This window comes from Pipistrellus hanaki, assembly GCF_964339955.1.
Source record: "Pipistrellus hanaki genome assembly, chromosome: 4".
NCBI classification, from domain to species: Eukaryota; Metazoa; Chordata; class Mammalia; order Chiroptera; family Vespertilionidae; genus Pipistrellus; species Pipistrellus hanaki.
In genome coordinates this window covers 91,013,581-91,037,747 of record NC_140506.1, presented here as the reverse complement: position 1 = coordinate 91,037,747, position 24,167 = coordinate 91,013,581, and the positions used below count along the sequence as shown (strand labels likewise).

Sequence of the window (24,167 nt, the reverse complement as noted above, 5' to 3'; positions counted from 1 at the left end):
GGCACCCTGGCAGGCTCTCCCGTGGCAGCACCTGCCTGCCCAGGCCAGGCTGTAAGCTCTTGCCTGGCCACCCCACCCAGTATTCCTGATGGGGCTGGCGACACCGTGGCTGTGTGTGGGCGTCACTGGCATGTGGACAGGCAGCCATCTGCCGGTGCCCTGCCCACTGGGATCTGTGACCCCAGCTTCCTGAGGCCCGAGGTGGTGCCCTGGGGCAAGGGACGGGACGTAGGCCAGGAGACCAGGAGTTCAATGTGTGGCAGAAACTGGTGGATGTGGAGCCGAGAATGAGGGGCTTTCCTGGTGGGACTGCCTTGGTTTCCCTGAGGGGATGGCGTCCTGGGAGGGAGATTCTGGATGACCTAGTTTCCAAGGGGTGGGGATAAGAACAGGCCTGGATTAAGGACCTGGCTGGCCACCTCCCTCATTGCTCATGAGGCTCTTGGGGTGTTGGCAGGGGCTTCTGAGTCCTGATTCTGACAGACTTGGGGGCTGGAGCCTCAGGGTGGATCCCCTGTTGCTTTGCCGTCTGGGGTTTCTGTGGGAATGGGAGCCAGGAATTCTGGCACCAACTTTGTTGAGGGGGCGGGACCCAACACAGCTGGCCCCTCCCCGGACCAGGGCCTCAAATACCTGAGTGCCCAGGTATCAGACCTTCTGTCCGACTGAGCCTTGGAGTCTGGTACCACGGACACACTCCCAGCCTGGACCTCAAACCCTTACTTGGGCCCAAGTCCTGAGCCTCTGGCACATCCACATCTCAGGTGAGTCGGGCTGGATGGTAATGGGGTCCCTCTGCTTGGGCTTCAGTTTCCCACAATGTAGAAGGGCCACGAACCCAGCACACCACCCTGGGGAGAGCACAGGGGAGGCTGTGCCTTGGTGCTGGCCAGCATGGGGTGGCAAACCCTGTCAGGCCCCCAGGCCTGGGGAGGTGACGGGTGGCTGGGTGAGTCCCATTCCTGGTGGGCGCTCAGGGCTGTGTCTGTCCCTCCCAGCCCCTACCTCGGAGCAATGGGATGGCCCCGGGCCCTGCTGGCTGCGCTCTGGGCTCTGGGGGCTGCCGGGGCAGCAGCGCTGCGCATCGGAGCCTTCAACATCCAAAGCTTCGGTGACAGCAAAGTGCTGGACTCGGACTGTGGCAGCGTCATCGCACAGGTGAGCGGGGCCTGGGGGGGCTGCTGCCTCTGGGCTCTGCGGGTGCAATCTGCCGTGCGTGACCCCGCCCCCGCGGCCCCCTCCCCAGATCTTGGCAGGCTATGACATCACGCTCGTGCAGGAGGTGCGAGACCCGGACCTGAGCGCAGTGACCGCGCTCATGGAGCAGATCAACAGGTGCGGCGGGCAGGGCTCAGCAGGGAGCTCCGGCGGCGGCGTCCTAGGCCTCGGAGCGGTGCTGACTCGGGGCTTGGTCCTATCTCCGCAGCATGTCTAAGTACCAGTACAGCTACGTGAGCAGCGAGCCCCTGGGGCGGGATCAGTACAAGGAAATGTACCTGTTCGTTTACAGGTGAGAGGAGGGTCGCAGCGTGTAGGTTAGGAGGCTGCTGGCTTAGCGTACCCACCCGCCCTTCGCCCGCAGGGAGGACGCGGTGTCGGTGGTAGACACGTACCAGTACCCGGACCCGGAGGACGCCTTCAGTCGTGAACCTTTCGTGGTCAAATTTTCAGCTCCCGGCTCCGGTGAGGCCCCGCCCCCGCCGCAGCCCCGCCCCCTGCAGGCCCCGCCCCGCCTGACACCCGCCTCTCCCACAGCCGCCAAGGAGCTGGTGCTGGTGCCGCTGCACGCCGCGCCGCACCACGCGGTGGCGGAGATCGATGCCCTCTACGACGTGTACCTGGACATCATCGACAAGTGGGGCAGCGACGTAAGCCCGCGCCGCACAGCCCTGGGTCCCCGGAGGCAGGCCCGCACAGCCCTGGGTCTCCTGGAGGCCCGGGCTGGCTAACCCTGGTCCTCCGCAGGACATGCTGTTTCTGGGCGACTTCAACGCGGACTGCAGCTACGTGAAGGAGCACGACTGGGCGGCCATCCGCCTGCGCAGCAGCGAGGTGTTCAAGTGGCTCATCCCGGACAGCGCGGACACCACCGTGGGCAACTCGGACTGCGCCTACGACCGCATCGTGGTCTGTGGTGCCCACCTGCGCAAGAGCCTGAAGCCCCACTCGGCCACGGTGCACAACTTCCAGGAGGCATTTGGCCTGGACCAGACTCAGGTGAGTGCCGAGCTCCATGGGGCGTGCGGGTGTCCCCAGGCTGCTCTGCACTGGCAGACAGGCCCAGGCTCAGCCTCAGGGCACCTGGCGACCCCCTCCCTGCCCTAGTTTCTGGAAAAGGCCTCTGCAGGGTCAGTTCTGGCTGAATGGGACAAGCCTGGGAGGGCAGAATAAGATGCCTTTGCCTCTCCCAGAGGTAGGGTCTGAGTCTGTGCCCACTCCCCGCTTACAGGCAACAGCAGGGACGCACAGCCCAGGCCTCACTGGCCTGCTCCCCCAGATGCAGTGGTTTCTTACAAACCCAGTGGGCTTCATCGTAGGTGGGGGCCGCTTCTCTGAGGTGAAGCCTCAGGAAGGACAGGCTGCCCAGCAAGACCACTGAGACTTGGCCCCTCTCCCTCCAGGCCCTCGCCATCAGTGACCATTTTCCTGTGGAGGTGACCCTCAAGTCCCACTGACAGCTCCGAGGACTGGCCAGGGCCTGCTGCCGCAGACTGGCTGAGGAACAGCTCCAAAGGACTCCTTTAAGGGGCCCTCAGCAAGGCTGCAGGGCAGGGTGAGCTGGGCCCGGACAGGTGGCCTTTGACATGTTACTGGGACACCGAGCCTGCCTCCCACCTGTAAATGGCCTACCACTACCTACCTCACAGGTGTGAGGAGCGACCGGGAGCACTGGGTGTGGCTCTGCTCAATAAACAAGAGCTCAGCTAGGACCACAATCAGGTCAGCTTAGAGGCCTCCGTGTCTTCTTAGGATTGTCTCCCGGCAGCCCAGCAGGTTCTTTAGGGGACAGGCTCGGTCTGGCTGCCCATTCCACATCCTTCCCGGGTAGATTCTCCTCAGGAGCCCGTGCTGGGCGAGGACTGGCCCAGGAGGACATGGCCTGAATCCCAGGTTAACCCATCACCTGAGGATGGGGAACAGGCAGAGCTGGAGTTCACAGGCGCCTAACGGGCGCCTGACGAGCTTTCTGGTTTTCGGCAGGATTTGATAACTGTCTTGAATTGTATGGTGGGAGGAAAAGCCTTTTTGTCAAAAGCTGGAATAGGTTTTTCTTGACAAGTCTTTAAAATTAAGATCTAGGACACTTCAACATAGAATGCCTCTCAAATAATGCCTCTCTTGACCCTTGAAGTTCCCTGATTTCTTTGAATTGTCATACATTCCCTCCATCTAAATGAACAAATGTGGTAGCCAAAGGGTTTTTCTCTGGGGGGTGGGGTGGGAGGAGAGGGGAGGTATCTTGTGTGGATCATCAGGGCCCATGTCTCTCTTATGCTTCTAGCAATCAGGCAGCCGAGAGGCCAGGGATAGGACAACCTGAGAACTTAGTGACAAGTCTTTTTTAACACTCAACTGAGGACATTTTCCCCATTAATTTTTAGAGAGGGTGGAAAGGAGGGAGGGGGGGAGAGAGAAACCTTGATGTGTCCCTCCCACATTGATCCGTTGCCTTCTACACACGCCAGGGACTGGGAATTGAACCCGTGACCATTTGTGTACGGGCCACCACTCTAACCACTGAAACACACTTGCCAGGGCTTTAGTCACAATTCTTTGGAAAGGAGGAACTCGGTGGTGACACTGCCCAGGTCCAGAATAGTTCCGCCTGTCAGTTCACAATTCCCAAATCCAGATATTGCCCGCCAAGCCCACTCTGCCCACCTGGCAGGCAGAAAATGCACTCATGCAAGGTGGTGGTGGGTCCTCGGCCCTGGCTACAGGGAACAGGCCCTCCTAGGAAGATCAGCAAAACAAAGAGCTGGAAGGATTTTTAGGTCGGAAAATGCCTTGTTTAAAGCCCCTTGAGACCAGAGCGCCCTGGAAGGCAGGTGCGTGAGCCTGGAACCTGTGAGGGCAGCGCCGTTAGCCTTTCTTCTGCTTGAGCTTATCTAGGTAAATCTGCAAGGACTTCTGAATAGAGTCTCTGGAGACAAAACTGACAAAGTTCTTGATGTCGTCATCACGCTGTTTCACCAAGCGGTCCACAGTGGGCTTTCGCATCATGTTCTTGGTCAGCTGTCGAGCGTGATCTAAAGATAACAGGGTCCATGTGTGAAAAATAATCCCCAGCCTTCCTGAGAGTTCCAACACAAACTCTGTATAAACGGCCTTTTTAGCCCAACCAGTGTGGCTCAGTGGTTAAGCTTCAATCCACGAACCAAGTCACAGCAATGCCCCCGTTTCAGGTTCAATCCCCAATAGGGTTTGTGCAGGAGACAGCCTATTGGTGATTTTTTTAAATCACCACTGATGTTTCCATGACTCTCTCCCTCTCCCTTCCTGTCTCTGAAATCAATAAAAAAATAATCTGCATTTTTAGCCTATTTATTTTCACTCAACTATATTATTGAGAAGATCTTCCTTTTATTAAAGATTTTTTATTTTCATTTTTTTATTTTTAGAGGGAAAAGAGAGAGAAACATCACTGTGAGACTGCCTCATGCATGCCCTCAACTGGGGATCTAGCGGGCAACCTGGGCATGTACCCTAACTGGGAGTCAATCTTTTTTTTTTTTTTTTTTTTTTTTTTTTTTAACATTTAAAAATATATATATTTTAATTGATTTTTTACAGAAAGAGAGAGGGATAGAGAGTTAGAAACATCGATGAAAGAGAATCATTGATCAGCTGCCTCTTGCACACCCCCCCACTGGGGATATGCCCGCAACTAAGGTACATGCCCTTGAATGGAATCGAATCTGGGACCTTTCAGTCCACAGACCGACACTCTATCCACTGAGCCAAACTGGTTTCAGCAAACCAACAACCTTTTAATGCATGGGATGAAGTCCAACCAACTAAGTCACACCTGCCAGGACTTATCAAGAATATTTTCCAAGTCACTCAATATCCTATCCTAGGTAACAGCTGCACAATATTCGGTCATCCCATGTCTGAGCTGAGAATTGTTTTTACATTTTTATATAGTACTAGAGGACCAGTGCATGAAATTCGTGCATTCTAAGGGGGAGGTGTGGGGAGGTCCCTCAGCCCGGCCTGTGTCCTCTCACAGTTCGGGACCCCTTGGGGAATGTCTGACCAACGGCTTAGGCCCACTCCCTATAGGATGGCCTAGCCCTCGGTTGGACATCTTTAGCACTGCTGCAGAGGTGGGAGTGGCTCCTGCTATAGCTCTGCCCTCGCCAGCTGTGAGCCCTGCTTCTGGCTGAGCAGCGCTCCCCCTGTGGGAGGCACTGACCACCAGGGGGCAGCTCCTGTGTTGAGCATCTGCCCCCTGGAGGTGAGTGCACATCAGGTCACACGGTAAATTTGCATGTTAGCCTTTTATTACATCGGATAGTTGAACCACAAAAAGGGTAGTATGTTGCAATGTGAAATTACATGAAATAAAATTTCAGTGGCCCTAAGTTTTATCAGAACATCAACATGCTCATTAGTTCACATACTCTCTGTGGCTGCCTTTGTGCCACAGTGTGACGGAGACTGTGTGACCCACAAAGCCAGAAATCCACCTGGCTCTTTCATGGTCTGCTGACCCAGGTCCCTGTTGTAGTTGACGTAACCTGCCCTGTTTCTATGAGTAAGACATACAGGATGTAAGTCCTCACCACCCTTCTAGAACCAATGCATGTGGCCTTATTTGGAAAAGGGTCTTTGCAGATGCAATTAAGATGAGGTCCTTCTAAAGACAGGAAAGGGAGATTTGGAATAAAGGAGATCATGGGAAGATGGAATTAAAGATTGGAGTGATGAGGCCACAAACCAAATAATGTCTGGAGCCACCAGGAACTGAGAGGAAGAAAGGAGCCCCCCCGAATATCTGGAGTGACCGTGGCCCTATTTACAACTTGGTTCTGGACTTCTGGTCTCCACTCTGCGAGAGAACACATTTGTTTTAAGCACAAATGATCCACCCGTGACCATGTGTTGTAGTAAGCCCAGGGCACTAAGCAGTCTGCATGTTTCCTTTCACATGAGAACTTCCTGGTCTCACCAGGAGGATCAGGCTAGGGAGGGAAGGAGGCTGTGCTTGCTCAGCAGTACCCACAGTGGCCGCCCATCCCTGCGCTCCTCACCTGGAATGGCCATCCACTTGGCCATCACGGAGAGCACTGTGCTCTGCACCTGGTCCTCAGGCACCACCTGGTCCACGATGCCAACCTGGAGGGCCTCTGCCGGCGGGAAGAGCAGCCCCAGCTGCAGGGCACGCTCTGCGGCACGGTGCCCAATGGTGTTCACAAGGGTGTCTTTGAACCTGGAATGCAGACACCCACTCACCTGGGGCTGGGGGCTCCCCGGAGGGGTGGTTCATCCCTGGGCCAAGTGGAAAATGGGTGCAGTTCCTGGCCTTACCAGAAAGGGGCGACGATGCCCAGCAGGGTCTCATTCAGCCCAATGGCATATCTGGGATTGTCAGCCAGGACCCGGTAGTCACAGGTAAGGGACATCAGGCAGCCTCCAGCAGGGCTGGCTCCCTGCAGGGGAGGCAAGACCAGTGGCTCTGGGTGCTGCGTTGCTGGTCCCAATAGTATTCCAGAGAGCCAGGGTCCCGAGGAATGCCCGCAGGGTGTGAGCTCTCACACCGACCTCACCCTGCCACCCCTCCCTCCACCAGCTCAGGCTCTCCTGGCACCTTACCCTGGTTGTCACCACATCTCTTCAGGGCACTAGTTCTGGAGCATTAGCTTCAGCACCTTACCTTACCGGTCTGTCCCTGCCTTCCCCAGGTCAGGCCAAACGATGTTTTCAAAATGTGGATCCAATTCCCCACTTGCTCCCCAGAGCCCTTGGATCCTGGGCCTTGCCCCCACCCCAGTGAGTGAGTTGACCCTGTGGCCCCTACCTTGTTTGTCACATGCCACAGTGATCTGTAATGGCATGCTTCCCTGTGCACATCTCTCCCCAAGGCACCCTTCCCCGCTGAGGGCTTCCCGAGGGCAGGGCCACATCTGCATTCCCCCCTACCACCCCCGCACCCTAGCCTCCAGGGAGTCAGCAAGGCCAGGGAGAGTGGGCTCACTCACATTGATGGCGGCAATCAGCACCAGATTGGACATGTAGAGCCGCAGCCACATCTCCTGCACGGCCTTCCAGTACTCGGCGTAGTGCGCTGGGTTCCTCCCGCACATCTCCCGCAGGTCCAGGCCCGCGGAGAAGACCCCGGGGCTGTCCTGGGCGAGGGAGGGAGCAGGCATTCAGAGGCCGCCCTCCAGGGCAATGTGCTCCCGGAGCAGGGGAGCCACAGGTGCTCAAGGGGCAGCAAGGCTGAGGTCTTGCTCAGGGGGAGGCAGCACACTGCTCCAAGGAGCCCAGAGCTGGGGCTCCAGGGCTCAGCCTCAACTTCCCTGAGGCTCAGTTCCTTCTCAGTCCTGGGAAGTTCTTCCCTTTCCAGATTCAAACTGGAAAAGGCAGAATAGGCAGGCGGGGTCAGGCATCCCCCAGGCTCTGTGCAAACCTGTGTTATCCAGGCAGAAAACTAAAGGGGCTGGGGAGGATTCTACAGTCTGTAGGGCATCTCTTGATGTACTGCTGCCGACTGCTGCGGACAGGAAGATGCTGCTGTCTGGTCAGGAGAGGGGCAGTGACCAGTCAAGAAGCTAGACCTCTGCCCTGGGCTGTCACATGTGAGACTGGGGAATGACATATATCCTGTATGGATGCCCGAGGTCAGGAAACAGCTGCCGAGGAAGGGAGGGGGAGCAAACACAGAGGAGTGACAGGCTGAAATAAGGGGCTGCAGCACCATGGCACTTCCCAGCAGAGGCACCAAGTTCTGGGTGTTCACAGGGCTGTCGGCCAAGAACACAGACAGGGAGGATGGCTCACAGCCTTCACTTGGAAACACCCACCCAGGGGCTCCCATGTGGGCACAGCACCTCTGAGCAAAGGAGATGCTCCCACACTCCCATCGCTGGGGGATGGGATGCCCGAGGCTGGTGCCGACTAGAACTGACTATGGGAACCACACCGCTTATGAGAATGACAACCACCATTGTCTGTGAAGAGCAGGCAGATAAAAGATGGGACACACAGTTCCCTCATGTTAGAGCACAATAAAGAAAATGCCTCTCTATGATATGACATCTTAAGTGGAGTCTTTTCAGAAATTACCCAGAGTGAAAAGTTCCCAGGCAATTTTAGTATCTCCAGAAAGTTCTGCTGCGACTGTCAAAAGTTCCCTGGGATCCGGTCACCAGGCCCTCAACAATCTACACCCACAATATCAGTCCCACCTTCGGAGAAACATGGGATCATCTCTCTTCCAAGGCATGGGCCACGCTTTGTTCTGCAAACCCCAGCTTCACAGTATCCACCAGGTGTACACACCCAGCTCCTGGTCCTTGTTGCTGGCACAGTGCTGTTCCCCCAGGGTCAGAGGCAGCAGGCTCCTCAGAGCTTTGACAATACCAGGCTATACTGCCAAAACCGGTTTGGCTCAGTGGATAGAGCGTTGTCTGTGGACTGAAGGGTCCCAGGTTCGATTCCGGTCAAGGGCATGTACATTGATTGTGGGCATATCCCCGGTGGGAGGGGTGTGCAGGAGGCAGCTGGTCGATGTTTCTCTCTCATTGATGTTTCTAGCTTTCTATCCATCCCCCTTCCTCTCTGTAAAAAAAATCAATTAAAAATATTAAAAAAACAAATACCAGGCTACGCCTGGGACAACCTGAGGGATAAGAAAGCAGATGTACACCTACAGTGGTTGCTCCAAATCTTGGCTGAAAGAGGCTGGGGCACCTTTACTACTGATGGCAGGTCTCTAATATGGTGGCACTTAGCTTTGGGGACCCTCCTAACTTGAAAGGTGACCCTAATACTCTTCCTGATCCGACAAATGGCCTGTTAAGTTGGGTCCACACTTCACCTCCCTGGCCTGGTCTTATCTGTGTCCTCTCTTGGCACCTCTGGTGCCTGGCAGAGCAGGTAAGCCTGATGCCAACTGGAGGAGGGTAGGAACACATGAGATGCCAAGTCCTGCGGGTCTGGGTGTTAAAACCAGCCCAGGTTCTGAGGACCACTCAGGGAGGGCACCCCAGGAATCCACTGCCCAGTTTGCACAGGTCTAGACTTCATGAATCAACGGGCTCAGGATTGTGCCTGCAAAAACGTCACCTGCTCAGACCACGATCCCCAGAAATCTCTTGTGGCATCTGCATCCACGGCTGCCTAGGTATTCCAGACTGTGACATACAGATGGTCTCCGAGTCTGGACTCTGATCTGGTAACAGGGTCACACTTTGATCAGGAAACCCCGGGACACAGGGCAGTGACAAGCACCCACCGAAGTTAAGATGACGCCTCGGAAGGTCTTGTCATTCTCCAGTTTCTCCAGACTGATGACGAACTCTGTCAGAAACTCTAGGCTGAGGCTGTTCACTGGGGGGTTCTTGAACTTCATCACAGCAATCCCTAGTGTGAAAAGGAAGAGGAAGCTCATGCCCAGCATTGGAAAGGTGCCCCTCGTTGCCCTGCACCCACAACCTGGCCATGGGAAGTTACATGGTTTTTAAAAATTGAGGTGATATTTGCATAACATAAATTAACCCTTTAAAAGTGAACAATTTAGCTTAGCTGGTTTGGCTCGGTAGATAGGGCATCGGCCTGTGGACTGAAGGGTCCCAGGTTCGATTCCGGTCGGGGGCACATGCCTTGGTTGAACCCCCAGTGGGGGCGTGCGGGAGGCAGCTGATCTATGGTTCTCTCTTGTCACTGATGTTTCGCTCTCTCCCTCTTCCTTCCTCTCTGAAATCAATAAGAACATATTAAAAAAATTTCTATCACCTAAAAAGGAAGTGCTGTACCGATTGGCAGGGCAGTCACCATTCCTCCTGTGCTAGCCCCTTGCCACCACTGATCTATTTCTGTTGCTATGATTTTGCCTACTGTGGACATTTCATATAATATAAATGGAATCACATTTGACTTCTTTTCACTTAACATGTTTTTAAAGATTCACCTATGTTGTAACAGGTATCAGTGCCTCATTCCTTTTTTTATTTTTTATTTTGAGAGGAGAGAGAGCATCAACTGGTTGCCTCCTGTATGCGCCCGACCAGGGATCAAACCCACAACCTGGGTATGTGCCCTGACTGGGAATCGAACACACGGCCCTTCGGTGCATGGGAAAACGCACCAACTGAGCCACACGCCAGGGAAGCCTTATTCCTTTTTTAAGTCAAATAATATCCCGCTGCACATTGCATTCTGTTATCCATTCACGTGCTGATGAACACTTGGGTTGTTCCACCTCTTGTCTATTGTGAATATGCTTCTGTGAACATTCACGTACAAATTTTCCTTCCACACAAGTCTGCTGTCTTCGTGGGAGTAGGATAGTTTCTTGAGGAGTGAGTGAGCAACTCTGAGAAGTAGATGTGCAAGGAGGAGTCCAGGGAGGTACTCCGGTTCTCTTGTCTTTATTGTTGAAAGTACTATAGCTGTCCCTCTTTTCCCCCCCGATGGCCCCTCCCCAAGCCTTCACCACACCTACTGTCTGTGTCCATGGGTTATACGTATACACATGTAAGTTCTTCGGTTATTCTCTTCCTGCCTCCTCCCCACTTCCCTCTGAGAACCATCAGTCTGTCGCAAGCGTCCATATCTCTGGATCTATTTTGTCAGTTTATTTTGTTAATTAGATTCCACATATAAAAGAGACCATGTGATATTTGTCTTTCTCTGACTGACTTTGCTTAGCATAATCCCCAGGCTGTCCATGTTACCTCAAAAAAGAACATGGAGTACTTTTTGGTTGTATCAAATTTGTTATTAAATATAATCATATACTGTTTAAAAAAATTAAAAAAAAATAACACGGAGGGACCTTCCCCCTTTTTTGTTTATGCTTATCTAAGGATAGAGGCAAAAAATATTGGGGGGAGGGGTGTCAGATGTTCTTCATTCAATCATAATGCCAGCAGCAGGAAAAGCAGGACGGACGGGGCCTGCCTGCCCTCGGGGACAGTGTAGCTGCCAGCCTGGGGTGGGGGTGGGGGTGGAGCATCTGTTCTCACTGCCTGAGCAAGGGCAGCCCCCAAGGACTTCCGATATGGCCCCGTTCATTTGGTGCATTTGCCTGGCCAGGGCCTTGGAAATCTCTGGACCGTCAACACACACCATTCTGCAAGAGTAAGGACTAAGTCCTAAAGAATCTTTTGAGGCCTCTAATTTAGGAGGAAGAGGTAATTATTACATACAAGAAGCAACCAAAACTTCCAGAAGTGAGTTACCCAAACTCACTTGGTTCAGTAGGAAGTTTCTGAAGGTGACCCTGGATTTTTGTGGAGCTGGTGGGGCAGAATTCAGGACACTGGGGGAAAGGTAAAGAGGCCAAGGGTGAACAGGAGGTAACGAAGAGAAATTTGGATGAACTTGGATGAACCAGAGATAAGTAACAACACACCTGGCACAGGGTGATTATTAAAATAAATATTGCAAACGAATCGAAGCCCAGTTTCAGTAGCAGCACTTAAATAAAAAATTTTAAAGGCACTTTTACTGCATTCCTTCATCCAAGCCTCCAGATTTCTGAAAGCTAACTAACTGGGCCTAGCAGTGAGGACAAAACCAGCTCTAGCTTTAAGACCCCAAACTTGACTTTCTAACAAGCGAACAAAGCTAGTGAGTTCTGTGGTGGGGTGGGAATAAAAAATTATTGGGTAAAAATTTACCTCAACAATACCTTTTAAATACAACATAAAATTTACCATTTAAACCATTTTTTAAGTGGTGTTAAGGGGCGTGGCAGCCTTTACCACCATCCATTCCAAAAGTTTAAAAAGTGTTGTTGCACTTTTTATATAGCTAAGGCCTTCATATCCTAAAATCCAAAACTTTGCCCATCTCTGACCTCAAGCCTTCTTTCTCTGCACCCAGCTCTGGAGTGCCCAGGTGTTTCTTTCAAAAGTGCCTTTTCTATCCCCTTTGGAGAGCGGTGGCGGTATTAGGGGTGATTCCACTAGTGGATCCTGGTTTTAATTAGTGCAATATCTGCTGGGTTCTGTGCCACGTGAAAATATTAAGAAAAAATAAAATATTTTATTCCAAAAATACTTCCAATTATTTTCAATTTCCAGTTGAACAGCTTAACGGGGCACAGACCCCAAGCCCTTGAGGAGAATAACAGGACAAACTGCCTGGCGGAGCCTGCCCTGTCAGCGCTGCCAGGCATTCTTCAGTCTCGCCTTTCTCGCCCTGGCAGCGGGCAGTGGCAGGAACCAGCTCCGCACGCCGGAGCCCGGCCGCCAGGCACGCCGAACCTCGGACCCCGCGGGCCGGCGCGCGGCGCAGGGGGGGCGGGGGGCGGGAGGCCGGGCTTCGGGGCGCGGGGCGCGCTTACCTGCGGCCGGGTCCGGCTCCACCAGCACCCGCTGGTTCCCGAAGCGTCGCACGCCGCCGCCGCCGCATGCCGCCGGCTCTGTCCGCCCGAGGGCCGCGCCCGGGAGCCGGGCCCCTGTGAACGGCAGCGCGAGGCCCGTTAGCTCGCCCCCCACCCCGGCCCCGGCCCGCACCCCGGCCCCAGCCCGCCCACCGGCGGTCACGCACACGCGCGGAGCAGGGCGCGCGCCGGGACGCGCATTCCCGTCGCCAGCGCCATCTTGACTGGAAGTGGTGGGGCCGCGGCGCGGGGGCGTGGCCTCACTGTCCGGCGGGAAGGCCACGCCCCCTCCCCCAGCAGTACCTCCGCCCGCCGCCGAGGTCCACTCCGCCGCCCCGCGGCTCAAGCCTGCCCCGCCCCCGCACCAACCAGGACGCAAAGCTTCCGGGTCCGGGCCTCAAGCCCCTCCTCCTGGAGGCTTTCCAGGTGCAAAGGGCTTCACTGAACTGGTTGCAGGACTGGCGTGGGCCCCTGATCCAAGACAGACCATTCCCATAAATCCCACAGGACAGACCCGCACCGCCACCTACAGTTTAGCCCATGGGAGGCTGGCAGGCTTCCCAACCTGGCAAAGATCAAGTTACCAAAGCAGGAGTGTTGAAACTGGGAGTGACTGCACATAACTCACAGAGGTCAAGGAGAGGTTTGTCAGTTAAGGGTAATAGGGACTTTGGGAACCCTGGCAAACTGACACCAAGAAACAGATGGGAGCCAGGTGCTGCCGCAAGTGTGAGCTCTGCCTCTGCCTGTGGTGGGAAAAAAATTGAGGAAGTAGCTTAGGCATGGGAATCAGCATAGCCTGCTGACTAAGGAGGGAATATCTGCCTTCCCCCAGCACACTTGCTGAGACTGCAACCGGCACTAATGGCAGGTTGCTACCTTCTCCGCAAGAAATAGTGGGTGTTTTCATTTGCTTGAAAATATACCCAATAAACAAAAAAGATGATCTGAGAGGCAGGGGAGCAAGTCTTTATACCGCCTGGCAGGACATGGTCTTGTTCCGACCATTGAGCTTGCACAGTGAGCACAGGAAGGGTCAAGTGCAACATGGGATAATTCGAACTTTTGTTCTTTAACACCCTAGGTGTTTCAAAATCTTCCTCTTGGAACAAACCAATTTATGATGAGGAAAAATAGTTTTTTCCATAATACCAAATATAGCAGCAGCAAAGACCCATGTTTCCAGTCAGGCAGAACTAGAAGTTCCTGGGGATATAAAGGTGATAAAACATCTTCCTCATGTATGTCTATGTGGAGGAGCAACCCAACTGACCAGTGTTCTTGTTTGATTTTGGAATCAAACGTGACTTTGAAAACGAAGCCAATTAAGAGCTTCGGCAGCCACATGCCCCTCACAATCTTAGCTATCTTTGGGGCCAAGAGACAGGAAGAAAGCAGTGAACCCAACACTCAATCTGCATTCAATTCCTAGATTTATTCAACACAATTCTTTTACTCTACACACCAAAGTATAAACACATTATCTAAAATGCTACAAAGTTACAAAAAAATTCAAAACAGAAAATTCATAGTACTGACTGTACAATAATAGCCGAAAAAGCAATGTACACGTTGTCAAGGTAACCCCAAAAGCCACCACGAAGGGGGAGGTCTGTGATGACCTTGCAGAGCTCTCAGTTTGCTCACCAATTTCAGAGAACAGATGTGCCACATGGATGATGTACATGAGTACATGTGAAAACAGAACCATTTACAGCAACTAACATGGGATGTTACTCTAGAGGTCAGAACAGGGGAGCACAGCCAGGTTAAGAGGAACAGCAGCTGCACAAAAGCATGTCCTTTCCCGAGGGATCCTCAGGCTACTAGTCAGGCCCTCGGTCATCTATGGAATGGAAACGTGCTCCCTGGAACCCTGCTCTGTTCCTGTTGGCTCTGCCACCAAACTGACCCTTAGAGATGAAATGTGGGAACTTTCTAGCTATGAAACTGGAGAGCATCTTCATAGGCACAACCCCAAATCAACAACACGTCTGCAGCCAAACTTGGCCTTCAGAGGAAACGTCTCAATGCTCCTTTGGAAGCCTGCCCCTGAGTGAGGATTTGTTTCCTGCGGACTCTCCTTCAGCTAGAAACGTGACAGAACTGAGCTGGAAAGGGTATAAATTTCGGGGCAGAGCTTCGGTGGCTTGCTTATCGGGAGGAATTGGAGCTGGAGCGGCTCCTGTGGCGGCGGCGGCCGGGGGAGCGGGATCGCCGACGCACGGGGGACCTGCGCCGCGGGGAGCGTGACCTGTGGGAAGAGGAAAAACATCAGACACTGAACCTCACGCCATGGAAGCAGCTCTGCATCCTGGACGCTGGCTTCTTTTTAGAGCAATTTTGTACAGCTTCCTGGTTCAACACTTCGAGTCAGGAAAGCTTGCAAAGGAAAGATGTTCTGGAGTTTCGGTGCAATCTGCAAGGGCCACACCTGGTGGCCTCTTTCCCTTTCCCCTGCTGTAATGAACATGAGCTTTGAAGGCGCATCATGGTGTGTGTGCACTCGTGCATGAGTACATGTGGGGCTGAATAAATCCCAAAGTCATTACTGTCACAGTGTGGTGTGAATAAAACAAACCCAACTGCCCCCGTCTCCTGTGGAACCTCAAACTGACTCACCTTCTCCTCATTCGCGGGGGTGACCGACGCCACATGGGAGGCGGTGGCAGCATTCTCCTGGGAGGGCTGAATCGCCTGGGGGGTGGCCTAGGCCAGGGGGCCAGCACAGCAGTGGCCGTGATTTCCTGGCCATCAATTTGTCCTGTTGAAAAAAGGGTCAAGTCACAAAAGATCTAACATGTCCCTAATCACGTCAGATGTAGGCATACCATGGAAAGCAAGACAAATGGGCCCTGGGAATAAAGACAAACTCAACTCCTCACAGAAATAACCACACAATTACTATCACTGAAGGTTTCATTAAGAAAACTGTAAGTGGGCCTAGGATATTACTGGGGACTCAATCTTGATGCACTGGGATGGCCTCCCAGGGTCAACATCTAAAGAACATGCTGGAGAGAGATGCAAATCAAAACAACAATGCGGTACCATCTCACACCTGTCAGAACGGCCAACATCAACAAATCAACAAACAAGTGTTGGCGAGGTTGCGGAGAAAAAGGAACCCTCGTGCACTGCTGGTGGGAATGCAGACTGGTGCAACCACTGTGGAGAACAGTGTGGAGTTTCCTCAAAAAACTGAAAATGGAACTCCCATTTGACCCAGTGATCCCACTCCTAGGAATATATCCCAAGAAACTAGAAACATCAATCAGAAAGGATATATGCGCCCCTATGTTCATAGCAGCACAATCTATAATAGCCAGAATTTGGAAACAGCTTAGGTGCCCGTCAGCAGATGATTGGATCAAAAAACTATGGTACATCTACACAATGGAATACTGTGCTGCCATAAAAAAGAAGGAATTCTCATCATTTGCAGCAACCTGGATGGAATTGGAGAACATCATGCTGAGTGAAATAAGCCAGTCAATGAAAGAGAAATACCACATGACCTCACTCATTTGTGGATAATAAAGAACATTATAAACTGATGAACCAAAAGATAGATATAGAGACAGTAAAGTAACAAGCAGACTGTCAAATTACAGCAGGTAGAGTAGGGAGATCTGGGGGAGATAATAGATCAACCGAAGGACTTGTATACATGCATATAAGTACAACCAATGGTCATAAAACTATGGAGAGGGAGGGTATGTATGGGGGGGGGGTGCAATGTTAAAATATGTACACAGATAATAATTTAATTAAAAAAAATATATATATATAAAAAAAATAAAGAACATGCTGGAATCTGCAAAACTGAGGGGAAGAGTGTGCCGGCCCTGAGCTGGGCCATGGGATTAGCACCTGAGTTTCCTTCTCAAGAACAATGGGAAGGGAATAGGCAAGAGAAGGGAGACCAACGAGGGGGTTTCACAAGAACTGAGATAGGGGAAAACTAAGAACACAAGGGATAAGTGGACGTAAAGTCAGCAGAACCAGGCTTTGAATAAATTAGCTAAGAAGTAGGGCTCAGGGTGAAGAACACCTCAGGGGTGAGGGGACAAAATGAAATGAGGTTCAGGAGATGCCAAGTCTGCCCTAAGAGTTTGGAAAAGTGCTCACGGCCGAAACCGGTTTGGCTCAGTGGATAGAGCGTCGGTCTGCGGACTGAAAGGTCCCGGGTTCGATTCCGGTCAAGGGCATGTACATTGGTTGCGGGCACATCCCCGGTAGGGGATGTGCAAGAGGCAGCTGGTCGATGTTTCTCTCTCATCGACGTTTCTAGCTCTCTCTCTCTCTCTCTCTCTCCCTTCCTCTCTGTAAAAAAAAAAAAAATCAATAAAATATATTAAAAAAAAAGAAAAAAAAAGTGCTCACGGGGAAGCAGCTTAGGAAGGAGGCTGGCGGAGCCTGCAGGGACTCAGTGAAAGACCAAAGGACACTGAGCCGCAGACCCACAAACCCCAGGGAAGCATACACTGCAACCTCAGTCTAGGAATTGCCCAGGGAACCAAGCACAGCTCCTGTGTGTCACCCCACGGGGTAGAGGACTTTTATCTTCTCAGCTCCAACCTTTAAGGAAATTTCAAAGGCATGGAGGGGGTAACTGAGGCATGAGGAACTGTTCAGAAGAGACTCGAAAGGCTTATGTATTTTCAGCCTAAGCTGGCCCTGGCACTACCAAAGCCAGCCTGTTACGGAATTCATGGCACTGATGATAAAATAACAGAGAAAAATACACCTTCTAGCCAGCTGCCAGTAAAGGCCTAGCCTTTCACTCTGCTTCTAGAGATAATGTAGGCTTGTTCTATTCAATGGTGCATAGCACAATATGGGAAAACACAAAAACCCATCAGAATCTTAAAAAGAAAATGTGGAATATTTATAAATCAGGAACACCTTGGATGTGTCCAAGTCTCTTGAATTTTTAGCAAGTGCACAGATTGTCAAACCTGACTGGCAACCTCTAATATGAAGGTGTAACTCACAAAGCCAAAAGCTGATGCATACAAAGTGGTGGAATGTAGTTTATTCTGAACTAAACTACTCCCTAAAACAGTTCAAAGGGATTTAAATAAATTGAAACAGATTCAGTGAGCTGGGACAGAGACAAATTACACATTCTTTAAAGACAAAATGAAATCTGGCCATCTGAAACTATTCACAAATGTTTAAACGTTAAGACCATTTTGCTCAATACTAAATGGCTGCAAATATCATAAACAGTTAAAATACAAACTTTTAGAAAATGGGTTAAATTTGTGAATTCAGAAAATTTTAAAAATCCTAAAAATGCTGAAATGTTGCCAAAATAGAAAAATGACTCTCAGAGTCATTAGAGGAAACGTTCCCATACGAAAGTCAAATGGCTCCATTATATCCATAATCTATTCTTTGTAAAAAACAAAACAAAAAAACACCCACATAAAAATCACACCATTCAACCTTAAGAAAATTTCTTAAAATGCTAATTTTTTTCAATAATGTTCCATAAAGATGTTTTTTGTAAAACCACACCCACTGAGTAAGAATTAAAATCCTGAAAGAGCTCAGGGAGATCTGATGTGAAGCCAGGTTGGAAATTGGTCCTAAAGGTCCCAATGTGGTGGGTAGCCGCTCTTGGAGAGGAGACAGAGAGGGAGTCCAGGAGCGCTGGTAGAGTCACCCACACCCACCTCCATCCATGTGCTTCAGCGCCTTCTCAGCTTCGTCTGGATTCTCAAACTCCACGTATGCATAGCCTTTGGATAGATGGGGGTGCATCCTTTCTACAGGCATGTCAATCATTTTAATTTTCCCATAGGTAGAGAATATCTCCATGATGTGATCCTAAAGGAAAGAGGTGTCACGAAAGCTTAAGCACCAGTCACTTGTGTTAGAGTCAAAGAGTACTGCCCGGCCTCGGTGGTTCAGTGGTTGAGCGTTGACCTATGAACCAGGAGGTCACAGTTCAATTTGTGGTCAGGGCACATGCCCAGGTAGTGGGCTCGATCCCCAGTGTGGGGCATGCAGGAAGCAGATCAATGATTCTCTTTCATTATTGATGTGTCCATCTTTCCCTTTCTTTCTGAAATCATTAATAAAAACAAATAACACACACACACGAATTCACCACATAACAACTACAACCTTGGCATTGGGGGATATAGTCACACACACACAAACATACTCCATTAAAATGAGTTAATCAGTGCACTATTTGAATCATGTACCATCCATCACACAAGTCCTCCAAAAGGCTACATCCAAAGATACCATCCCTGACCCACTAGATTGGGATTCCTCACCTTGGTCACATTCCTGGTGAGCCTACCAATGTGTACTTTGGTGGGTTTGGGGGAAGGGCTCCGCCTTTTCCTTTCCTTTTCATCTCTTTTGGGTGGTTTGGATCTGATTGAAAAAAATCAAAATACCCAAACAATCAATTTCTGTCAAGCCAAAGTTTAGTTGTTGTTGAGATGTTAACTGCTAGTGTGAGTTTTTAAATAAGAAAACCTTTCCTACTAGTTCATACATATTATCCCTGTCTTAGAAATACTACTGGGACAGAAAGAGTCCTTTGGGTCTATTTTTAGAATAATCACAGTAACTTTATAGCCCCCCCACCCTTTGTAAACATAAAACATTTACAGGTGAGTCACAGTTGGTGAGAAACGGTGCTGGAGGGGAGCTTACTTGGAGCGGGACCGCCGCCTGTTGTCATGTCTGCGCCGAGAAGGACTCGGAGAGCCGGAGGAGCTGCTGGAACTGGAGCTTCGGGAGGTGCTGGAACTTCCTGAGCGGCTCGATGCTGATGAAGAGCTAGAGCCGCTGCTTGAGCCAGTGCTAGTACTGGAGCCAGAGCTGGAGGTAGAGCTGGACCGAGACCTGAGGAGTAAGGTGGCAGACGGGGGTGTTACAGACAACAGGGGGGAGCAATGTTTCCCCAGCGCACAAGCAAGCCTGCACCATGCTCCCAAGAGTAAGCAGCTGTGCTCAGCTTTCCAAGTGGCCCTGCGTTCCCCACCTCACACTAAGCCCAAACCCTCGGTGGGAACAGGAAACAGCATTCACATTGTGCAGTGACAAAAAGGAAGAACAGGCTGCTTCCTACTGACACAGAAGCCCTGTCTACTGAAAGGTAAAGGAGGAGCCTGCAAGTCAGAGCCATCAATTCAGCTTGAAAGGTAACTACGGGTTGACTGACAGAGGCTGGTTTTCAACGAAAGAAAAAAGTTCTGGGCTTGGGCAATACAATCACAACTCCGAATAAAAAGCACTTTAGAGAAAAATATACCCCAAGATGTCTCATTCCTCAACATCTCAAGGAAAGAAAAACCAGACACCAATTTCCTATACATAGCCAGAGCAAACCCCAAACCAGTTGGCCAGTTAACAATCTGAGTGTGATTTCTTTATAAATAATAAGACGAGCACTCTCTGGCTCTTCAGGAGGGAAGCGAGGCCCCTCAACACTGTCCTGTCAGCCACCTGGTGCTGCTGCTGCCACTGGAAGCGCTGCGCCTCTTTCGAGTTTTATCCCTGCCGCGATCCTTCTCACTGGACTCCTTGGTGGCCCCTTTGTCTTTAGAGCGATCCTTGGACTTCTCATCAGAGCGGTCTTTGCGTTTGGAAGGAGAAGGAGCCCTGGATGGTGAAGAAGAGTGTGAGATTGCATGCCCCTTTGACCAAACCCAGAAACAACAGCACAACCCAAAAGAGGGGATCCATGCGGCTACAGATCCAGGCCATCATAGACCAAAAATGAATGATCTGTGGCTTAGGTCACTTCCACAACGCAAGACATTTCCAATCGTCCCCTTTCTCAGAATCCCTAGCAGCAAGCACCCCCAAAGTAGCACTAGAAAAATCTGACAGAAGAATTACCTAGTGCTGGACTTTTTATTATTTTCTTTGACTCCTAGCAAGCTCTTCTTTTTCACTCCTGATAAATCCATTCTCCCCTTCTGAGGTGTTCAAAGCAGCAATGGCGGCCTCACTTATCTGAACTCTCACGTCTAACTTGAGTCAGAGAAACGATCCCTAATCGATTGCAATTTACGCCAAAGTGCAGCCTAATAACAAGATAAAAGGATTTACAGAGTGAACAAATTGACAAGGCAACAAATCTACTTTCAGCCAAAAGCTGAGCACACAAGATGGCGGCAAGGAACACAGCAGTGAGTGTCCACAAAGCCAGGAACACCCGGGGACCACTTCCTCAGGGAGGATCCCATCTTCACAGGACACACAGGAGAATCGTCCCCTCAGCTTGTCTTTTCTTAAGGAAAAGATGGTGATGCTGGTCACTGTTATTTTACAGATGGCACAATACCCGTTTTCACTTCTAAATTTGATGATAAGCCCTTCACAATTTCACAGAAATATTACAGCACATTTGCATGCAGAAGAGAAAAACCTAAGTGAATGTGTGCAGCTCTCCTGGTAGGCATGTCTTTCTCCCTCTCTCTCACATATGTCCTCAGATGAGGTTTAAAAAAGAAGTTTTCTACCCACACACAGATAAATTATCCCAAAGAACATTTTAAAAGCAATGAAACAACACATTAAAGAGTAGTCATTGTAACTATTGAACTTTAGTTCATATATTATAGAGCAAATATTGCAGAAATGTGACTAATAAAATCTAGGTGGTGGTAATGTATTTACTGTACAATTCTTTCAACCTTGCTGTATGTTTATATTCTTTAAAAAATAAAATGCCTGGGGATGGGAAATAGACATTGGAATTGGACGAGATTCCACAGGTTAAGTTATGTGCTCAATAAATGGCCATTAGTCAATTTTACTCAAGAACAAACTGCTAATTCATTTTGTGCCCTATTTCCTGGGGACTGCTACCTCAGTAATTCCCGTGAGATTTTGTAAAGTTTGCTTGAGTTGTTTTTTTATTTTTTTAATTGATTTTTCACAGAGAGGAAGGGAGAGTGATAGTTAGAAACATCGATGAGAGAGAATCATCGACCAGCTGCTTCCTGCATACCCCCTACTGGGGATGTGCCTGCAACCAATGTACATGCCCTTGACAGGAATAGAACCTGGGACCTTTCAATCCGCAGGCTGAAGCTCTATCCACTGAGCCAAACTGGTTTCGGCTGTTTTTTTTTTTTTTAATATATATTTTATTGATTTTTTACAGAGGAAGAGAGAGGGATATAAAGTTAGAAACATCAATGAGAGAGAATCATCGATCAGCTGCCTCTTGCACAGCCCCCACTGGGGATGTGCCCGCAACCAAGGTACATGCCTTTGACCGGAATCGAACCTGGGACCCTTCAGTCCGCAGGCCGATGCTCTATCCACTGAACCAAACCAGTTTCGGCAGTTTGCTTGAGTTGTAAGCAAACATCTCAGGATGTCAGTCTTAACTACTTTTGTCCCACCTTTTTCGATAGCCTGTAAGTAAAATGGACATGGCACACCCTTTGGGATTCTGTTTTCGTGTGTGAAGGGGGAGACTAAAATGTGAATAAGGGTATGGTTAACAAAGGGCCTGGCCTTGAACAAGCAAACGAGTGCTCTTTTCTTGGGCTGTAAAATCTTCAATGTTTTGCCTTAAAACATTAATATACTACAGACACCGAGCTGGCAAACCAGATAAGGTTAGTGTCTTCGGACAATCAGTGATTATGGTTAAGACTCTGGAGTCAGCTTGCTTGAGTTAGCTTTGCTGTGTAACCTTGCATAAGTCACTTAACCTTTCTGGGCCTCAACATCTCACCAGTATTATGGTGACAATTACAGTTCCTATACCTCATAGTTATCAAGGACATTAATCAAATTAACTCATGAAAGGGACTGGGCATCTAATAAAGGCTGTTTCTTCATGTTTGGAGGCTCTTTTCCCATATAAACCCTTGTCTTCCAAGTGACATATCCCTGAGTGCTCAATAAGTGGACTTGAACAGCTCCCATTCGAATCACTGGGAGCAGCACTGTTCAATAGAGTCCCAAACATATCCTAAAATTTTCTAGTAGCCACATTACAAAAAGTAGAAGTTAACAAATTATTATCTTTTCAACAATCAGTACAGAATCTTACTAGTAAAAAATTTAACACCCCCTAGTAAGCCTAAAAACACCTCAATTTGGTACAGTTGTATTTCAAGTGCTCAATAGCCCTATGTGGCCAATGGCTACCTACAATGACTTAAGAGTACAGATTGCTGGGCTCCACCCCGGTTCTAAAGATCTACTGGAATGGACTTTGTGAAAACAAGCACCACCAATTATTCTTAAACACTAAAAATTAAGAACCACAGAGTAAATGAACTTTTTGTTGGGTGTGGCCGAACGCTAAAAAAAAAAAAAAAGCAAAGGTTGAGGTTCTCTGCTCACACAAGTTGGGGTTAACAGCGCAGGACCTGGTTACCTCCCCCATCCTCCGGAAAAGGTGCGCGTCCAACAGTCAGAGAGAGGAGAGAACAATTAGTTAAGTCTCGAGCAGATGGCGTTCAGCTCAAACCTTCCCCATTGAAAAGTACATGTTAGGCACAATTCATGCAAAACAACAAAGAGAGAAAAGGCCACGTATCTCCATTGATTTTAGCCTTCCCTTCTGGGTTAAGCCGTCAACCTGAGCTCGTATCCCCAAGGTCTAGCACCGAGAATGGCACCCGGGGGGCTCAGTAAACACTCGTGGGGTAAATGTTTGGATTGATGGCCCCGAAGGGAGGATTAGTCGGTACCTATCCCACAAAGCAACTCCGCACCCACCGGGCACGGGCTTCGCACGCGACCTCGCCGCACCGGTTCACTCACAACTCCCCAGTCCCGGCGCCGAACCGCGAGCGCTTCCAGGGCAGGGCCCGGCGTTGCAGGCCTGGATCTCCAGCCCGGCGAGAGGGTCCTGAGGGCAGAGGCCACGCTCGCGGGTGTCCGGTGGGCCTAGCTGGGCCTGCCGCAGAGGGGACGAAGCGAGGCCGCCCTTCCGCCCGCCGCGGCTCCAACTACTTCCGGGCCGCGGCCTCGAACCCTCCCACTCCGTCCACCCCAGGCCACACTCTTTCAATTCTTAGTCCCCGCGCTCGCACCGCCAGGCCGCCGTCCTCACCGTGGGGCCGAGGAGCGCGCCGGCTCCAAGATGCGTCCCGCCAATAGCGGGGCGCGCCCCCCAGAAGGTCGGATGGTGTCGGATTCCCCCACTTACATCTTCCCGCCACCGCGACTTGGTCCCGCTCTCCTCAGCCACTGAGGTCGGCGACGCTCAGTTGTCAGCTTAGGGAGCGGGAAGACGCCGTTCGGCGCGCGGCGATGACGTAGAGCCTCTCCGCCAATGGGCGCGCGCGCCGGGAGTGTTAAAGGGCCAGGCGGTTTGTGGAGGGACGCTTTGGGAATCCTTACTTTGTCACTCCCTGTGCAGGGTTGTGTTGGGCTGGCTACGCGCCTCAGGGGGCCGACAAATTGGCCGCTTGTTGGGGTTGGAAGGCCTGAGCCGCTAGGGCAGCTGAAGGGGCGGCGCCGGTTTGGCTAACGCGGCCCCCTCTCCGTGTGCAGGTATCTGGGCGCACCTGGCAGTGGCCCGGCGCTAAGCTCCTTTCGGATCTGTTTAGCGCCCTGGGGGACCGGGCGGTGGCAGCGGCCTCTGGCTGCAGGTCTC

At 50.8% G+C, this 24,167-nt stretch overlaps 3 protein-coding genes across 11 annotated transcripts; 1 reads left to right on the top strand and 2 right to left on the bottom strand.

The window, feature by feature from the left end:
• Positions 1–114: 114 nt before the first annotated feature.
• On the top strand, positions 115–3,621 carry DNASE1L2 (deoxyribonuclease 1 like 2). 3 transcript variants are annotated; one of them, XM_084882432.1, is made up of 7 exons: positions 115–1,158; positions 1,247–1,335; positions 1,427–1,510; positions 1,583–1,683; positions 1,756–1,868; positions 1,966–2,217; positions 2,622–3,621. In XM_084882432.1, exons 1-7 carry the CDS (start codon positions 895–897, stop codon positions 2,673–2,675), a joined length of 957 nt encoding a protein of 318 aa, XP_084738558.1. In that variant the 5' UTR covers positions 115–894; the 3' UTR covers positions 2,676–3,621. The 3 variants fall into 3 exon arrangements, with proteins under 3 accessions (XP_084738558.1, XP_084738560.1, XP_084738559.1); XM_084882434.1 differs by lacking the exon at positions 1,427–1,510; XM_084882433.1 differs by having other exon boundaries at positions 1,583–1,868.
• A 138-nt stretch (positions 3,622–3,759) lies between these two features.
• On the bottom strand, positions 3,760–12,871 carry ECI1 (enoyl-CoA delta isomerase 1). The gene is made up of 7 exons (XM_084882476.1): positions 12,727–12,871; positions 12,521–12,634; positions 9,464–9,591; positions 7,206–7,352; positions 6,535–6,656; positions 6,258–6,436; positions 3,760–4,250 (listed from the first exon to the last, which is right to left on the bottom strand). Exons 1-7 carry the CDS (start codon positions 12,776–12,778, stop codon positions 4,084–4,086), a joined length of 909 nt encoding a protein of 302 aa, XP_084738602.1. The 5' UTR covers positions 12,779–12,871; the 3' UTR covers positions 3,760–4,083.
• Positions 12,872–13,975: 1,104 nt separating this feature from the next.
• RNPS1 (RNA binding protein with serine rich domain 1) lies at positions 13,976–23,873 on the bottom strand. Of its 7 annotated transcripts, none has more exons than XM_084882469.1 (8): positions 23,718–23,873; positions 20,435–20,622; positions 20,039–20,194; positions 19,244–19,435; positions 18,856–18,958; positions 18,244–18,397; positions 15,182–15,323; positions 13,976–14,813 (listed from the first exon to the last, which is right to left on the bottom strand). In XM_084882469.1, the coding sequence occupies exons 2-8, from the start codon at positions 20,503–20,505 to the stop codon at positions 14,714–14,716; spliced, it is 918 nt and encodes a 305-aa protein (XP_084738595.1). In that variant the 5' UTR covers positions 20,506–20,622; positions 23,718–23,873; the 3' UTR covers positions 13,976–14,713. The 7 variants fall into 7 exon arrangements, with proteins under 7 accessions (XP_084738595.1, XP_084738596.1, XP_084738597.1 ...); XM_084882470.1 differs by having other exon boundaries at positions 23,622–23,778; XM_084882471.1 differs by lacking the exon at positions 23,718–23,873 and adding an exon at positions 23,285–23,581.
• Between the last annotated feature and the right edge of the window lie 294 nt (positions 23,874–24,167).

Excerpts from the sequence above, each read along its gene's own strand:
- DNASE1L2 (XM_084882433.1), top strand. The coding sequence starts at position 895 with ATGGGGTGGCAAACCCTGTCAGGCCCCCAGGCCTGGGGAGGTGACGGG. Across the intron at positions 1,336-1,426 it reads CTCATGGAGCAGATCAACAG|CATGTCTAAGTACCAGTACA; the intron begins GTGCGGCGGGCA and ends CTATCTCCGCAG. Across the intron at positions 1,511-1,582 it reads ATGTACCTGTTCGTTTACAG|GGAGGACGCGGTGTCGGTGG; the intron begins GTGAGAGGAGGG and ends CTTCGCCCGCAG.
- ECI1 (XM_084882476.1), bottom strand. The coding sequence starts at position 12,778 with ATGGCGCTGGCGACGGGAATGCGCGTCCCGGCGCGCGCCCTGCTCCGC. Across the intron at positions 12,635-12,726 it reads GCGCGCCCTGCTCCGCGCGT|GGGCCCGGCTCCCGGGCGCG; the intron begins GTGCGTGACCGC and ends TGCCGTTCACAG. Across the intron at positions 7,353-9,463 it reads GAGGCGTCATCTTAACTTCG|GACAGCCCCGGGGTCTTCTC; the intron begins GTGGGTGCTTGT and ends TCCCTCGCCCAG.
- RNPS1 (XM_084882469.1), bottom strand. The coding sequence starts at position 20,505 with ATGGATTTATCAGGAGTGAAAAAGAAGAGCTTGCTAGGAGTCAAAGAA. Across the intron at positions 18,398-18,855 it reads TCACCAGGAATGTGACCAAG|GATCACATCATGGAGATATT; the intron begins GTGAGGAATCCC and ends TCTTTCCTTTAG. Across the intron at positions 14,814-15,181 it reads CCCCCGCGAATGAGGAGAAG|GTCACGCTCCCCGCGGCGCA; the intron begins GTGAGTCAGTTT and ends CTCTTCCCACAG.